This window comes from Arachis ipaensis, chromosome B10 (assembly GCF_059453495.1).
Source record: "Arachis ipaensis isolate K30076 ecotype BB chromosome B10, ASM5945349v1, whole genome shotgun sequence".
NCBI lineage: Eukaryota > Viridiplantae > Streptophyta > Magnoliopsida > Fabales > Fabaceae > Arachis > Arachis ipaensis.
Window position 1 is genome coordinate 148,968,264 of NC_142435.1, and position 19,511 is coordinate 148,987,774.

Below are 19,511 nucleotides of genomic sequence, written 5' to 3' on the forward strand. Positions count from 1 at the left end.
CCCCTTTGAGCGTTACAGAGTAACACATAAATCGTCCCAGGGTCCTGAGGGTCTGAAAAAACAAGTAAATCGTGCCAGCCCAGTTTGGTTTAGCCCATTAACTCGTAAAACCTACTACCCTGGGACGATTTATGCTCAACTACTAACCCAAGAAGCCCTGCCACGATTTACTCTTATTTTGCATCACAAATTCATTCATTAATCGTCCTAGGGTGAGATGATTTACGTTTAATATAATCCTTTGCACCCTGGGACGATTTATATAATAATACAAAAAGAATAATCACGTTGCAGAATCTGATTCAGGGGAATTGAGTAATTTTGAAATGCATTTAATTTATTTAAGTAAAAAACCCTTAATCTTTTGCCGAAAAACTAAGTTATAAAATACTGAAAAACTAATTTGATCAGTTTAAAAACAATTAATTTGATTATGAAATGAAAACTAAAAGATCAATTTATATGTTATCTCTTAAATTAATTATTATTATTAATTAGTCACTCTTCGTTTTTACATTTAGTTTTTGTTTAGTGTTAAGCTCTTCAAAACACACCACTTTTTATTTGATAAATTAAAAAAATATTTTAAAATATGAATTTAATTTTAATACATTATCAATATAAAATAATTTTATATATGTATTTAATTATATAATATTATATCAACAGAAATAACTGCTATTTACATTAATTACATGAATGGTAACTAAAAAAATGTACATCAAATTTTTTGATTTGGATCTTCTAAATTTTGAATTTCACTTTAGAGAGTAAAATTTGATCTATCACCATTTTTTTTGATAGGTGGGACCAAGAAAAAATATGAGAAAGAAACCATTTAAGGATAAGAGATCAAACTTTACTATCTAAAATGAAATTTAAAATTTAGAGGATCCAAATCCCAAATTTTTAACTATTAAAATGTACCCTCAAAACATATATTAGCAAGACCCATGAATTAACTTTACACATACAATAAGAGGTTACGAGTTCGAGTCTCTTATCTTTGGTAAAAAAAAAAAATAAAAATAAAAACCAAATCATAAACTTTCTTACCTCTTTTTTCTCTATCTTTCTATACACCAAAATGAAAGGAATAATAATTAAAAAAAAGAAAGAAAAAAAATGAATTCTCAACTCTATCAAATAAATTAAACCAAGCTAAATAATATTTAATTGTGAAAATTATTTATTTCTCCTATCACTAATAAAATCATTCTTCACATTCAAAATGAAGCATCCTCTGCCTTCCTTCCTTTGCTTTGATGGTGCCGCCGCTTTCCACCACCCCGGTGGCGCCGACCGTCACCGAAGGTGGCAGGATCAAGTTTTCTTAGTGCTTCAGCCTCTTGGAGACTAATGACACACTCAGGTGGAGGAACTTGGTACCTAGCCCTATCATAACAATAAGAGTATGTCATATGATTGTTCCTAAAGTTCTCCATCTTGATTTTGTGCTTAGGTATGATATTTGCCTTAGAATTTTGAGCATTGTTGCACATTGCAACATTCTCATCAATTGGATCAACCCCACAACCATGCATGACAAAGTTTGAGAACTCAGCAACATAAGGGGCATATTTGTAATTTACTCGGTATTTTCCTCCATCAGTTGCCCAATCAGATGCATCCCATATGGTTGCATACAAAGTCATTGGCTTTGAAGGAAAATCTCCACCCATAGATTCTGTTCTCTTCACTTCTCTTATTGGAACATTATCTACATAAAATCTGCAACATATAAATAATAACTTTAAATTAAAAAATAATTAATAATAATAAAAGCTTAAAGTATATTTTTTTGTCCCAAAAGTTTAGTAAAAGTTTTAAAAATACTCATAAGTTATATTTTGTTTCAATTTTGTCCCAAAATTTTTCGATTTGCATCAAATATATAATCGAACGGCTAAATTTTTAAAAAATTTAAGATCAATCTAATAATAATGCATGAATATTATGTTTGATTTGCTTGTGTTGATAGTTGTTCTTATTAAATTGTTGTTGAATTTGTCTTAAATATTTTGAAAAATTAGCCGTTAGGGGTATATTTGATGCAAATAGAAAACTTTTAGGACAAAATTGAAACAAAATAAAACTTAGGGATATTTTTAAAATTTTTGTCAAATTTCAGGGACAAAAAGTATAATTTATCTTAATAAAAAAATAAATTATATTTTTTATTTTAAAATTTTTTAAAAAAATTTAAAAATATTCTCAAAATTTATTTTATTTTAATTTTGTCTTAAATTTTTTTTATTTGTATAAAATATATCTCTAACAATTCAATTTTTAAGAAATTTAAGATCAATCCAGCAATAATTCTTAATAATTAGAGCAATTTTGTATCTAACTTGCCCTTATGAAATTATTATTGAATTTGTCATAATCTTCTTGAAAATTTAATTTTTTAAAATATATTTAATGTAAATCAAAATTTACGAAACAAAATAAAACTTAAATATATTCTTAAATATTTAATAAGTTTCATGGAAAAAAATATATTTTAACTTAATAAAAATATGGAAAGGAATCAAGAAACATTGTAAAACGACAAATACATTGATGTTATCAAATTTAACATCACAAAAGAAGGGACATGTGAGATCCCACTTTGTAACTATAGTAACAGTGGGAAGAATATTGATTGCAAAATTCAGAAATTAGGTAAACAAAATTAGTTGCTTTTCCTAGTACCACAGTCTATAAAGACTCCAAAAACTTAGAATTTATCATGTGACCCACTTGTGGGTCAAATCCACACCAAATTTTTCACTTTTTAATTTAGATATGGAAGGGAGAATGGTGTAGGACGCATATATTGAGTGTACAGGTGCTTTACGCAATTATGGTGTTATGAGCAAAAATCGGACCGTTCGATTTTTGAATACACAAATTGGAGAATCTAATTATCTTTACCAAAATTTAAATTTTCTCTTTCATACTAATCGGATTAGTAAGTTTAATTTTTTTTACAAAGAAATCGAATAGTCCAATTTTTTTATCTATGTTTTATAAAAAACTGTTCCCACATCCATATCCATGTCTAGGACCCACATCTTTCCCAATAATACACAACACACATACTTCTCATATCCAAAAACATTAGCCCAATTTTTTTATCTTGTGGCTTCTTATTCTTATTCTAAAAGGTAATATAACAAATTAACAATTAAAGGAATTAGAAGTGGTGATATCTAGTTTCTTAGCAATCCCATTTCAAGAAAAAAATGGTTTTGACAAAACAAGGGATTTATTGTTAATGGTAAAAGAAAACCGGAGTCATCTTTTGATAAAACCCCACCAAATCTGAATATCAAAAGCCATCAAATTAGCACTAAAAGCAATAAAACAATTAAGAATTAAGAAAAGTTTTTTTGCGATAAATAAATCATCAAATTAGGGTGCTTTGGTTTTTTCTTTTCAACAAAAAAAAAAAAGTGAAATAACAAATCTTATTTTTCAATTTTTCATAAAATTCTAAAAAAATACAAACTAAATACATCATAATTTCTAAAGATGAAACATAAATCATGAATCAACTAAGCTCTCTCGAAAACACTACCCTCTGACATGTTGTCGCTAAAAGTAAAATCTTGTATCTCTTTTAAAAAATCTCCTAATTGTTTCCAGACAACTAGAAAGTATTCAAGAATTCAATTCAGACGTAGAATACTTATTCAAAAATTTTCATAACTCAATCATGTATAATAGATCAAAAAATTTTCGTAACTCAATCATATATAATAGAATTATCAAATATTTGACTTTTGACTTGTTCGAACTCTATCGGTAACTTTCTATAAGATTCTACACTTAAATAATTATTTAAATAAATGATGTCAAAATTATTATTTTTATTAGCATAGTAATTTATAATTCAACTATATCTTAGATGTATATCAAAATCAACCACTAAATATATATTAAATATAAAACACACATTAAAAAAAATAGTGTAACTAGATATCCTTTAAAAATTGTCCATCATTCAGCCTTTAAAAGAGAAAGAAACTACAAAAATAAATAACTTCCCATAAATCAAAAGACCGACTAAACGCTAAAAATTTAAAGGACAAATAGTATTTCTCTAAAAAAATAAATAACACATATATTTATACACAAATATATAATAATTAATTTTAATAAAATTTTAATTTTAATACACTATCAGTATAAAATAATTTTACACATATATCTAATTACATAATAAGTAAAAATAACTAAAATATAGACACATATATATACTTACATGATCTTAGAATCTGTCCACAGAATACTGTACTGGTGAAAATCTTGAGAAGGATCAAACCAGAGATCATATCTTTCTTCTCTGCCAGTGTTGGTACTACCATTACCATAAAAATTGGTCTGCATTCTCCAATCTCTGCCTCTAATATTTCCCAAAAACTCAAAGTCTATTTCGTCATGGTTCTTCTTGAACATGTCACCATTTGACATCTACAAATAAATAAATAAATAAAATATGAGTTATTTAATTACTTTTTCACTTTATTTGATGGAGAATACCAAATAAGAATTTAACTTTAATATACCGTTTGTATAAAATAATTTTACATGTGTATACATTTTATCAGTAAAAAACCTAAAAATAACTATTTTTTATTTTTTTACATTGATCACGTAAATGATCATTCAAAAGATTAGTACATCAAAATTAAATTCTAACAATAACGATTAAAAAGATAAAACACACCATCTTCAATCTTCAATTAAAAAAAATATATGTAACCTTTCCAATGATCATTGGATGATGATTAGATATATATCTTATAAATAGGTTTAATTACTCTGTTGGTCCCTATAGTTTCGCAAAATTTTCAATTAGGTTCTTATATTTTTTTTCCTTTTAATTGGGTCCCTGTACAAAATTTTTTTTTAATTGAGTCCCTACACTTTTTTTTTTTTTTATTTGAGTCTCTGCACCAATTTTTTTTAGTTGAGTCCCTATATAATGAAGCCAATTACTACTAAAAGGGATCTAATTGAAAAAAAAAATTGGTGCAGGGACCAATTAAAAAGAAAAAAAGTATAGAGACCTAATTGAAAATTTGGTTAAAACTATAAAGACCAATAGAGTAATTAAACCTAAATATTATTGGCAATTTGAGTGAGTTACACTCACATAAAAAGCCACCACAACTCCAGCAGTGTAATCAGCAGGCAACTTAATCTTAGCACTAAAATACCCATGAAGGTAAAGTTCATGGGACACAAATCCAGAACCTGAAAACAGAACCCAAGAAATATATATAATCAGGGAAAAAAATACAATATAAAAAAAATTAGAACAATCATAATAATAATAGAATTTAATTTTTATACACGGTAATAATATTAAAAATTTTACACATAGAATTAATTATGTGTTGTATAATAATAATAAAAATAATTATTTTCAAACTAAATTACTGAATAATCATCTAAATAACAATTTTTTACACTTATTATAATAATTATTAAGAAGTTTACCATATGAAGAAAAATTAGAAAAAAGAAAAGCAAGAAGAAGAAGAAGGTATAGATGAAAATTAAACCTGTTCTCTGATCAAGTGTAAGATGAACCAATTTGCCATCATTATGGATTATCAAATTATTATCTCCAAACAAGGGTGTGTAACCATCCTCAAAGGCTATGATAGGCAAATTATTGTTCATGGAAGAAGAACCAGAAACAACAACCATGGCTGAGGACAAACACAAGAAGAGAAAACACACATGACACCCTCCCATATTTTTTTCCTTTTTTTTTTTTCAAATATTTTTCAGTGTTGAGGTATATTATGTGTGTAAGAAGTTATTTATTATATATATATATAAGAGGTGGTGCAAATTAAAGGAAGAGTAATGAAAAAGAATATGATAGGTTTTGGAATATATATGATCACTACAGCAATTAAATTCAATTTTATTTTTTATTTTTGTAATTAAATTCAATTGTACTATTTATTACTTGAATTATTTGGAACTAAATAATACATAATTAGATTTATATTAACAACTAGATTACATTGGATATTATATATAAAAAATCAACCAAATATATATAATATATGTTTATAATTTTATATAACCACATAGCAACTTTGTAGGTTCAATTAGAAATACATATTTAATTTGAGATATGTTACGTGGACACTAAAATTAGTTACCAAAGTCGGTTACTATTATATAAAATATAGCTAAAATATAAATACACATTGAAAATAAATTAAATCACACATGTATTTATACATAAATACATTTGTGATTAATTTTAGTATACAAATAATATTTTTTATTTGATTTAGGATATGGTTTTGCTTTTCACATATATATGAGTTGCCTTTTAAAATTGTAACTCTTTGTCATAATAAGAATTAAGAAGGATACTTTTAATCATTAAAAATAAGTAAATTTTGATCTAAATATATTTTTACATTATTGTTCATACAAATATAGGAGTGAATGTGGATCGGATCAGATTGGATATGGCCAAAATTTTGATCGGATCCGCACTAAAATCATCGGATCGGATAGGATCCAATATCCATAGTTTTTAAGAACCGATCCGATCCGCATATTTGCGGATCAGATTGGATATCGGATATATCCGCAAAACACAAAAAAAAAATTTTTAAGGTTATTTTTGTTAAAAAAATATCAATAAAATTCATTTTTTCTATTCTTTAAAATATGTTTGCTCTTAAAATAATTTTAAACATACTTTTTTTAAATAATAAATTAAAATAATACAACATATATGATACTTATTAGTTGAAATAAAATATAAAAAGAATATTTACTTATTTATTTCTTTATTTTTGCGGATACACGGATATGTGGATATCTACACAAAATCCACAAATCCGATCCGATAGCCTTACAAATTGAATCCATATCTATAATTTATGGATCGAATTCAGATAAACACCACAGATATGCGAATAAAATCCAATTCATGAACACCTCTATACAAATATGTTATTTGTATGACTATTTGAATGATAAATAAACTTCAAAAAATGTTAATTACTCTTATTGATGATTAGATTTATATATATTCGGCCAGCTTTCTCCCAACCAATAATAAAATGTATGTATATATGCACCTTTTATTTTGCTTAAACTTTATAATTTAAATTCTCATATAATTATATATGTTAAATTATTTATTTACACTTTAATTACAATTGACCTAAATAATTTTATAGATATAATAATTAATATATTTAGATATTTCATTGTACTAAAAGAGAAATCTCAATTTAAATAGAATTATGTATATATAGAAAAATGATAATTTCATTCTCATTTTTAATAATGTCAGTCTAAATATGATTTTTTTTTACATTGTATATTTTTATTTTGAGAAAAAATTTGCATTGTATGCTTTTATAAAAAAAGAAAATAACATTATTATTAAAATAGGAGTAGCAATATTTATTTGTGTGTATTTGGAAACCCATATCGTTTTCAATTGATTAGCAATTAAGAAGTATTATGGAAAATGAGAAGTGCAATTGCATTATCATTTCATCTCTATCTCTTTCTCTTTCTTAATTACATCTTGATCTTGAATCCTTTCTATTCCATGGACTCGTTGGCAACAGCTTTTAAGACATGACTCATGTTTATAACGATAACATTTTCTCCAACTCATCTTCCACCTAAAAGTAATGTTAATCTCACCCCGCATTTTTTATTTTTGTTTGACAATTTATTTGTTAAGTTAAGTTAATATAATATTATGAGTTAAGTATCGTTTTTGTCTTCAACGTTTGGAGTAAATTCTAAAGTTGTCCTTAACATTTTAATCGTCCTATTTAAGACCATAACGTTTCAAAACTGACTCAATGTTATTCTGCCGTTAGGGATTCGTTAACAGAATTGACGGCGAAACAAAATTGAGACGATTTAAAAACGTTAGGGACTTAAATAGGACGAAAACGTTGGGGACAAAAATGATACATATAAATAAATTTTAATTTTATCATTCAATAATATCAATTTTTTACTATACATAGTATTCAATTATTTTTTAATCACATCTAAGTAAATTACACTTAATCATATTATTTTCATTTTAAATAAATTAAATTTTTTTTATAATTTTACCCTTAAAGATTTTTAGTTATCATGAAATGTTTGTAGAATGACTAGTATATAAATTTGCAGAAAATATATATATATATATATATATATCTTTTGTCTCTAATGTATCAAAATTCTTAAAAGTTATAAAAAAATAAATTTATTTAAAATAAAAGTAATGTGATTAAGTGTAATTTATTTAGATATAATTAAAAAATAATTGAATACTATGTACAGTAAAAAATTAATATTATTGAAAGATAAAATAAAATTAAAATTTATTTTATGTATCGCTTTTGTCCCTAATGTTTTCGTCCTATTTATTATTTAAGTCCCTAACGTTTCAAAATCGTCTCAATTTTGTCTTGCCGTCAATTCTATTAACGGATCCCTAACGGTAGGACAACATTGAGTCAATTTTGAAACGTTAGAGACTTAAATAGGACTATTGAAATATTATGAACAACTTTAGAACTTACCCCAAACGTTAGGAATAAAAACGATATTTTACTCTAATATTATTTTCTACTACTCAAATCAATATTTTATAATAATTTGACAACATTTACTGAATACATATAAAACCCACTTTAAAATATGTTAGTTAATTTTTTCTTATAAATATTGAGTTATTCGTTTACTGCATACGACACCTTTTTTTATTAAATATAAGTATTTTGTGAATTTTTTATTTATTTTATAGATTATTTGGTATTAGTATAAATAACAAAAAATATATGAAGTTATTTTATATAAGATAAATATATTCATAAATAACTTATTTTATTATACGCATATTTCAAACATAAATATAAAAAATAGATATTTTGTGTATGGCATGGGTTATATTATATGTAAATACCTCTTATTACTAGGAAATAAATTATGCTAGGGTGTGGTTGGATGAAATATTTTTAAATTTTAGCATATTTTAAATATAATGACATTTAAATGTTATAATTAAATTCTTTTCCATTTTAAAATATTATTTTGTTTAGTTGAGATAATTATATTATTTATTTTTTAAATATTATATTTAACAAAGATAATTAGATTATATTTATTCATAAAATATGCATTTGATTTTATTATTTGTTAATTTTAAATCTTAATAAGTACATGGAAATAGATTTTGAAATAAGATTAAAAAAAGAAATTTCTCCATTATAGGTGGAAATTAAAATTCCTATTTTAGTACTTGAAATCTGAAAGTGATTTCAATTAAATATTCAAACAAATGTTTTCCTTAATAAGTTTAAATGTTCTCAAAAAGTATATTTCCTTCTTAAAATACCACATCAAAACATATTCTTAATGATATTTTTTTCCAATTTCATTATTAAAGATATGTTATATTTTTTTTAATATTTTTGGGTCTAGAATAGTTAAAATATAATAATGTATAATTCTTTAGTTTCTTGTTTTTGGTTTTCCACGGTATCCCCCAACCCGACAAGTCAAGAACTAATCTGTCGCGGATCTGAGTTTCATTTAAGGATCTGTCGCTGACCAATTGGTTGCTACATGCACAATGCGAAATTTGAACCCCCAACACTTGTTTAAGTGGACGAGTGGGCTGACTACTCGACCAACCAAAGTTGGTTTCTTTTTTTTTGTCTTAATTGTTTCGGTTTTAAGGTTTGGACTCTTTTGTTTTGGGCCAGTGAATTTGGTTTCAACATCAATGGAACGGAATAGTCCCAACTACCTAGTAATACTATTTTAATGTTAAAAATATTGACCCAAAAAAAATGTTAAAAATGATTTTAAAAATGATTTTAATTTTTATCAACAACTTTAAGAATCAAAACAGTATTTTATATTTTATATTTTATATTTTTATCAAATAAGATACAAATTTTTTTTTTATTTTTATATTCTTATCTTAATATCTTTGTATTAATATATACTATTCACTCTTTAATTTACTCAATCTTGCTCCGAGTAGGTTATGGGCCACTAATTAAATGTAAAAAGATACAATAAATAATAAAAATTGGGATGCATGAATACAAAATTTTTAGGCCCTTACTAGCTACTAATAATCAGAACCTAAAAGTTGTAGGAGAAAATCCCTATAATGCCCTGAGGTATCTGAACGAACAGCAACAGATAACGGTTTTCCATATTTAGTGAGATATGCTTCTTTTATGTATTGCATGTCAATCTCTGTTCTCGTCACAATTACCCTTATTAGCCTTGTGTCACCGGTTCCCATTCCCTTTATTGCCTTCCGTAAAATCTGTAAGAAGAGGGCAATTTCGTCACTGAAAATATTATAGGGATCTATTTGCAATATTTTTTGTGTTATAAAATGTTTTAATATTAGATCTAAAAGAAAATATTTTACACTTTGTTAAGTTGCACTAAATGACCCAAATAAAAATATTTTGAAGCATATTATAGATAAGAAATGTATGTTAAAATATAAAATGCATATTTAAAATAAATTAAAGGTTTAATTACTCTATTGGTCTCTATAGTTTCGTAAAATTTTTAATTAGATTCCTATATTTTTTTTCTTTTTAATTGAGTTCCTACACCAAATTTTTTTTTTCAATTAAGTCCTTCTTAGTAGTAATTGGCTTAATTTTATAGGGATTCAACTAAAAAAAAAAGAATTGGTACAGGGACCTAAATAAAAAGAAAAAAAATATAGGGACCCAATTAAAAAAAAAATTGGTGCAAAGACTCAATTAAAAGAAAAAAAAAGTATAAGGACCTAATTGAAAATTTTACAAAACTATAAGGACCAACAGAGTAATTAAATCTAAATTAAATTAAATAATACATGATAATTAATTTATTGATTTATTTTTTATGTATACATAATAATTTTGAAAATATTTTTCTCTACTCAAAGTCTCTGATACTCTTCTAATTTTTTTGTAGAAGAAAAAAAATGCTAGTTTAATAAAATATCGAATTATCACAAGAAGATATATAAAAGAAAGTTATGAAATAGAAATTTGAGTAAATACTAAACTTAGTAATTAGTATAATAAAATAGAAATTATTCATATAAAAATATTAGTTAATAATTATTAGATGATTGAATATATTTGACTAAACTATTTAATATAATACGAGTAGATATTGGTGAAAAAAATTTACCTTGGCAAAGTACATGGAAGGGTTAATAGCACATCGTAGTATGGTCAAGAGGCCGCGTAAAAAGAGGCCAGATGCTTGCTGTTTTAGTGCCTGCAAGTATTAAACTTGTTATTTTTTTATTTCTTAAATATGTATTTTACTTTTTTATTTTTATTATCTTAATAATATTGTAACCAAAAGCAATATGTCTGTTTAAGCCGTATTTTTTATTATTTTAATTTTCATAAAAATTAAAAAAAAAAAAAACAGTAAAAATTTATTGGTAAATGTATATGTCAATTATTATGTATACACTATACACAGAAAATTAACCATCAAATTAATATATGTACATGTATTTACATATAAATACAGTGTATTTATATGATTTGATAACTGATTTTTTTTATGTATTTATATTTTTGCGTAAATGTATATATACCTTTTAAATTAACAATGAATCAGTTACCTTTTAAAAATGGTGGAAATTCAAGTGCAATCAACTTTACGTGAAATTGATAACTGAGAGTCGTTAGATGAAAATTAAATTTAGTCAAATAATTCAAATCATTTAACGGCTCTCAACTATAAACTTCACGTAAAGTTAACTGCATTTGAATTTTTACCTTTAAAAATATATTAAAAATGTGTGTATGGAACAACATATATGTTTATATATAAATATATTATAACTGATTTAATGATTGATTTTTTGTATAGAACATGTGGTATTTTTAGCATGTGTATATATACGAGAAAATACTCAATTTGGTTCTTGAAGTTATACTGAGTTTTAATTTAGTCCTTAAAATTTCAATTGTCTCAATTTAATTTCTAAACTTTTTAAATTTTAATCACATTAAATTTCTGCGGTGGTTTCCGTCGTAGAGTCAATTAAAAAGTTTAAGAACTAAATTGAGGCAATTGAAACTTTAAGAATTAAATTGAGATTTGAGTAATTTCATAGACCAAATTAAGTATTATATATATATATATATATACCTTTTCAAGTGGTGTTCCAAAAGAAGCTTTGTAAGCAGAGCTAACAGCCGCCAAATGAGTGCTGCTCCTTTCACTGAAGATTCTAATGAGTGTCTTCTCATCAGTTCCTATTTTCTTGTCTGCTGATTTGTATAGTTGTTGAGCATCTTGTTGTACTAATGCTTCATCCAATTCTGGGCCTTCATAACGTTGTATAGTTATATAAGCCACCAACAACTATTACAACAAGTATGTAGCCTCTTATTAATATCATAATATAACATTTTACCTTACATTTTCAACATAGGTAAAAATTCGTGAAGTTGACAATTGACAGCCGTTAAATGATTTGACTGATTTGACTAAATTTTTATCTAACGACTCTCAATTATTAACTTTACGTAAAGTTGACTGTACCTGGATTTTTACTTAGATATATATGAGGATTATATTGTTCAATCACAATTGTTGATCACTTTGGAAAATTTTTAGGAGGAACTAACAATTTTTGTGCAATTATAAAGGTTGCAAAATTGTTGTTGCTAGTAAATATTCAATCTTTTTCTTATTCATTTCTTTAAACAATCACAATTTTTGAAAAGAACAAAATTGAAGGCTTATAATAAAATTTATTGAGTTATTAGTTTTAATTGGCCTGAAACTTGTTATGAATTATTTATTAATAAAAATGTTATTTATATATCAAAATCAGTTATTAAAATCAGCTATCATATATTTAACTCATTTTTAATGTGTATTTTATATTTCAATAATATAATTGATTTATTAAATACTAAATTTGACCTGTTGTAAATAGGGCTGGCAATGGGTAGGGTAGGGTAAGGTTTAGACTCTACCCTAATCCTACCCGCGGGTTGAAAATTTTATTTATACTTTATCCTACCCTATCCGCGGGTTGAGAATCTCTCAATCCTAACCCTACTCGCAGAAATATCAAATTTTTTCAAAGTAAATATAAAATTCAATCATTTCAAATATTATACATATTAATAACATAAAAATAAAAAACTAAATTACTAACTAATTTAGTGGTTGTTCATTTATTGTAAGTCATTAGATAAGGGAGGTTGTGAGTTCAACTCTCACTTCCTTCATTATATACGTAGGGTAGGGTAGGGTATACCCTAAACCCGTACCCTACCCTACCCGCAGGCATATCCGGACCGTATCGTACCCTACCCGCAGCGGGTCGAGTAGCTTACCCTACCCGAACGGATTGGACCGGATTGGATACCCGCGGATAGGATATGAATTGCCAGCCCTAGTTGTAAAGCCTAATTTGACTTAAAATCTATTAAAAATTTAATTAATTTAAAAAATAATATAATAAATAATTAGATATTCGCATAAAATATTTTTTATTTTAATAAAAATGTTGCGATTCTTCTGAAAAAATGAACAAAAACCGCTTGAGTGCTTACTTGTTTGTTTTCAATTAACTCTAAGAAAATTCAAGCATGTCAAAATGAAAAATCTTCTAATGTCTCCAAGTTGCAATAATATTGAACACATCTTTATTTGCAAAATAAATAAATAAATGGAATATATATATATACCTTTTTGTGATCTCCACTTAGTTGTTTGTCAAGATCTTCATCAAGATTAGAATGATAAGTTGATAAATAAGCATCCTTGAATCTTCGTATTTGTGATGGGGTTCGAGAACAAATGATTTCATTTACAGCTTGATAATCAACAACTGGTGAACTTGTTAATGCTTTTCTTATTATGATTGCATCCCTAGTTAGAGCATCATGCAACCAAAGTTTCAATGCTCGCTGAAAACCATTATTCAAAACACATCATTTTATGTCTATGTACTTTCAATTATATACTTAGCAACTATATATGCAATTACAAAAATATTATTTGTATATTAAAATCAGCTATCAATGTAATTATATATAAATATATATGTGATTTAATTTATTTTTAATATATATTTATATTTCAACATGTATTTTATACTAATAGTTGATTTTGATGTGTACGTAGCATAATTGATTCAATTATTAAAAAAAAAATTTAAATACTAATAAATTCTTATAGTTTCATCAAATTTTTAACTAAATTTTTAGTATCCAAAAATTTATAATTATAACTAAATTCTTATTAGATAAAAGTTTTCAGTTAAGTCCTTATTAAATTGTGTTTGGATTTGTTATAGAATATTTTAAGCATAATTTATTTTTTTTAATAGTAATGCAATCATGCTAAGTGTATATATATAAATCATCAAATTAGTATATTTTCTTGAAAATGAGTTAATTAAATATATATCTATATATTGACTAATATATGATGATTTTATTATACACATAGCAATTTTTATGGCTGTAATTATTATTACGAACCTAATTGAATATTTTTATCTAATAAAAAATTTAATTATAAATTTTAAAATTATAAATATTTAATTAAAAATTAAATATTTAAGTAATATTCCAAAAAAAGAGGATGAAAAAAAAAAGGGTTTACTATAAGTATACTTTAACATGTCCGTGAAGATCTGTAGATATACGTTTGTAAAGTGGTTCAGAAAAGCTAGTTTCATATGCTTGTTGAATAAGGTCACGTTGTTCTGAATCCCTATGTGCAAGGATATTCACAATTTTCGCTGTATCGGAACGAAGTCCTGCATGTACCAAAAAATACATAATTAATTAATTATTATTATTACCAAAACTGCAACAATATACAAATAATCAATGATTTATTAGTATATTAATTCAGGCATTAAAACATAATCAATGTAAATGACTTTAGTGTATATCATAAATCAACTCCTAGTTTTTCTTTTTATGGTATTCCTCGGTTTAGTAGGTCAATTACTAATTTATCGCAAATTTAAGTTCTATTTAAGAATTTGTAATTAGTTAATGGGTTGTTGTATGCATATGGCAAGATTCAAACTCTCGACACTTGTTTAAGTGGATTAATAAGCAAACTACTAGACCGACTTAAAGATGGCAATTTGACCTGACTCAACGTTCATTATTTGAAAAATTACTTTTAACGATAATTTGTTTTACTTTTAGCGACAATAAAAATATCCTACTAATATATTTATTGATAATTAGACATTAGCCGTAGGGCTGGCAATGGGTAGGGTAGGGTAGGGTTTGGACCCTACTCTAACCCTACCCGCGGGTTGAAAATTTTATTAAAACTCTACCCTACCCTACCTGCGGGTTTAGAATCTCTCAACCCTAACCCTACCCGCACCTTAAAATTCTAAACCCTACCCTACCCGCAGAAATATCAAATTTTTTAAAAGTAAATATAAAATTCAATCATTTCGAATTTTATACATATTAATAACATAAAAAATAAAAAACTAATACTCTAAATTACTAAATTAACTAACTAATTTTAGTAGTTGTTCATTTATTGTAAGTCATTACATAAGGGAGGTTGTGGGTTCAACTCTCACTTCCTTCACTATATACCTAGTTTTTATAAAATATGTGTTATATATGAGGTGCGAGTAGGGTAGGGTAGGATACACCCTAAACCCGTACCCTACCATACCCACAAGTATATCCGGACTGTACCGTACCCTACCCGCAGCGGGTCGGGTAGCCTACCCTATCCGAACGGGTTGGACCGGATTGGGTACCCGCAGGTAGGGTATGAATTGCCAGCCCTAATTAGCCGTCTTAAGTTTTGTCGTTTAAACATTTTAGCGATAATTATACAATTATTGCTAAAGATTTTTTTAATAGTCGTAAAAAGTATATAATTGTCATCATAACATATAGTACTAATAACAAATATATAATCACTGTAAAAATATAGGTTAAATAAGACATACAGTGACTACTGTACTATTGTCACTAAAAATTATTTTTGTTGTAGTAATATTCCGTCAAAATTTTCAATAATTGACTAAATTTTGGGACGAATATGAATAATCCCTAATAATACCGATTCAAACCAGGTTGGATGATTTTATTATCTTATGTTCTTCAATCTTCACTCAGTGGCTCATAATTTTAAGCATATGGCTCAATTGTGTAAAATGCAGAACAAAATTAACATATAAAAAATGTATATAATGCATTAATAAATAACTAATAACCTTTTAAAGCCTTATGCAATTGGGCAGCATCATCACGAGGCGAGCATCCATTTGGAGGTGTTGTCAAAGTTGACATTTTTCAATCTTTATTTCTTCTGAATTTTGAGTCTCTTGCAAACAAACAAATTAGCTACTCTAATAATTTACTTACACAAATAAAAAAAAAAAAAAGAAAAGAAAACTTGTTGTTGGGAAGATTAATTGTATTGTTATATGGCCATAGGATCTAAAATGAAACGCAATAAACCCATGCAAAAAACCTTTTGGGGGTAAACTCAATTTGTTAGTTTTCTAATATTGTGGTAAGATATCACCTTAAATAATTTAGCATATAATGTATGAATTACCTAAATTTAAGCACAACAAACCCATATATAGTAAACTAGAGCAATGGTGGTGAGATGCAACTTTAATTTTAAATATTTATATATCCTTTAAATTTAATTACTATATATACAAAAAAAATGTAAAAAAATGTTTTTAATAGGATACATAGTAAAAAAATTGCACTCATGAGAGGTTTATATGTTAGACCTTTAAAATTGGTCAATATTTTTGAACTAATCTATTTACCCAACTTAAATAGATGAATAAAAATAATTAATATATGAGATAATTCGTAAAACATAATCCATCATGCTGACACTAAAACGAGTTGGACATAAAATTATAGGCTCGATATCAATTGATATAGGACAATTTTTTTTTTTTGTTTTCACAGTATTCCCCAATCCGACAGGTCAATGACTAATCCGTTACGGATATGAGTTCTATTTAAGGATTTGTTGCTAGCCAATGGGTTGCTGCATACACAAAGCGAGATTTGAACTCCCGACACTTGCTTAAACAGATGAATGAGCTGACCACTCGACCAACCCAAATTGATTATGTTAATATATATATATATATATATAGGACAATTTTGATTCGTTTAACATGCATATTTAAACTGATCGAATTTAATTGAGTTAAATTAACTCAGTTCTATTTAAATATACATTTACATTAAATATTCAGACGTAGCATTAATTAAAACGTGTTGCAAACATAATAAGATAATTTTAGGGTGATAAAGGAAGTAATATATTTAAAAGGAAAAGTATTAGGTACTAAAAGAGTATCGGTCAACTTTTGACAATAATAATTAATTATTATTTTTAAATATAATTAAAAATGCATTGATTTGCATTAATTATAATTTTGAAACATTAGGATTTGTAACCGTTCAGAAATGTTGCTCCGTGATCTTTGTGAAGGTGTCACGCAACTCTAAGCCTCTCACCCTTTTATGGTAATCTTTTTAAAACTTTTTCCGTCACCGGGACGCTGTAATTGCCGTTCGAAACCGCCCCCCTCCCGATTCCATTTTGTGACACTTCTATTCCAGTAAAAGAGAAACTCATCTTACGCGTATAGCCATCCGCATTGTCGCGTCATCGTCTCACCACCAGACCAGCCGCCTGTATCATCGAAGACACCTTCATTAGAAAACATATCTAATACAAAAAGAGACATATCTATAACCACAAAAGACACTTTCGTCAGAAGACACATTCATAAGTAAACTCATAAAAAAAACACCTAAAAAAAAAACACATCCAAAAAAGACACGGTCGTTAGAAGTCACGACAACGGAGGAGGAAGAACCTGCACGACGCGTCTTGGAGGCGGTGCTGGGTGCGGCTGTGCCGGCATGTGGGTGTGCAGCGCAGCGACGGACCACTAGAGGTGGTTCACGAGGTGGGTAATGTTGTCTTCAATGAAGCAGAGTCGCGGCCGATGGCTTCGTCGTCTTCCTTGCGTGGTGACTCGGGTTGTCGTCGCCAGCTTCTCGTAGCGGATGGATGCTCGGGTCGAGGCTGCCAGTGCAGTTGTGCGGAGGTTGACGGCACGCGAGGCTCTCTTCGGTGATGGTTCTGGTTATCGTCTCCGGTATCTTGTCGTGGGTGGATGCTCGTCAGCCCCGATAGAGGGAGTTGGCGCAGCTATCTAGCGTTGTGGACACTGTGAACGAGATGGGAAAGGAGAGAAAGAAGGAAAAGGAGTTACGGTGCAGCTACTTAGATTAGGGTTAAGATGAAATAATTTGTTTATGTTAATGGATTTTCGGTCTAATCCAATAAAAATTAGTAAAAATTGACAGATCCCATGTTAATTACCTAGCGAGATTCTATTTAAATTTCATGGGTGTTTTTGTACAAAGAAAAACAAAAGTACATTACAAAAATGATCCTTGGTAAATTTTACATGGAAAAATTAGTTCTTAAAAGCCAAAATTGAAAAATTATTCTTCCTTATGTTAAACCATCAAATGTATTACTACTCCATAGTAAAATAAAAAGATAATTACTCTCTAATATAATGTTTTTTAGAAAATGACAATTCTTTTTATTTTATTTTAGTATTAATTTATTTAGCGTTTTAATGACCACAAAAATATTATAAAAAAAAGTAAATATTTTTAATTTTATTTTCCTCTTAATAATATTGTCAAATGTTATCTTTTCCTTTTCCTTTTCCCTATACAATATCATATATCACACACTTGACATTGAAACATCTACGTATATTCTCGTGGTTTGCACATTTAATGTGAATTGAAAAAATTAATTTTAATATATGAGTAAAAGGTAAATTGATTTCTAACCTTTTTTTTTCGTGAATATTTTCATTTTCGAAGAATAAAAAATATTTACATAAAAATATTTGAAGGCGAAAATATCTGCAAAAAAAATATCAGGAACCAATTTATTTTTTACTCTTAATATATTAATAAATTAAGATTTTTATACGATTATTCAATTAGTTTTGTATATTTAAATAATTTTTTAAAATTTTATATTTAAAAATTAAATTCATAAAAGAAAAATAACCTTTCATTTTGGGTCTTTGTAGATAATATACATGTGAGTTAATGGTCTCAGAAAATTCCAACAAGTCAAAGTAATTTTTGTAACGGCTATATTATCTGTATATTAAAATTAATTATCAAAATTAATTAGTTATTAATATAAAATATATGTTAAAATATAAATATATATTAAAAATAAATTAAATTATATATGTATTTATACATAAATATATTAATAATTAATTTTAGTGTATAAATAATATTTTTATTTCTGTAAATATCAAATGAGAGTAAATTAATCCTTATCTAGAATTAATCATTAAGAGAATTACACTTAAAAAATGCAAGCTTAATAATTAAGTTTGAATGATAATAGCCACAAATTAAGAGAGA

General features: G+C 26.5%; 2 protein-coding genes across 2 annotated transcripts; both read right to left on the reverse strand.

Annotated features, from left to right (window-relative positions):
- Positions 1-642: 642 nt before the first annotated feature.
- LOC107621805 (putative xyloglucan endotransglucosylase/hydrolase protein 28) lies at positions 643-5,803 on the reverse strand. Its single transcript, XM_016323801.3, has 4 exons — positions 5,556-5,803; positions 5,144-5,244; positions 4,250-4,458; positions 643-1,731 (listed from the first exon to the last, which is right to left on the reverse strand). Exons 1-4 carry the CDS (start codon positions 5,749-5,751, stop codon positions 1,227-1,229), a joined length of 1,011 nt encoding a protein of 336 aa, XP_016179287.1. The 5' UTR covers positions 5,752-5,803; the 3' UTR covers positions 643-1,226.
- Positions 5,804-10,129: 4,326 nt separating this feature from the next.
- Positions 10,130-16,343, reverse strand: LOC107621207 (annexin D5-like). The gene is made up of 6 exons (XM_016323242.3): positions 16,268-16,343; positions 14,676-14,821; positions 13,743-13,964; positions 12,187-12,402; positions 11,206-11,295; positions 10,130-10,333 (listed from the first exon to the last, which is right to left on the reverse strand). Exons 1-6 carry the CDS (start codon positions 16,341-16,343, stop codon positions 10,130-10,132), a joined length of 954 nt encoding a protein of 317 aa, XP_016178728.1.
- Between the last annotated feature and the right edge of the window lie 3,168 nt (positions 16,344-19,511).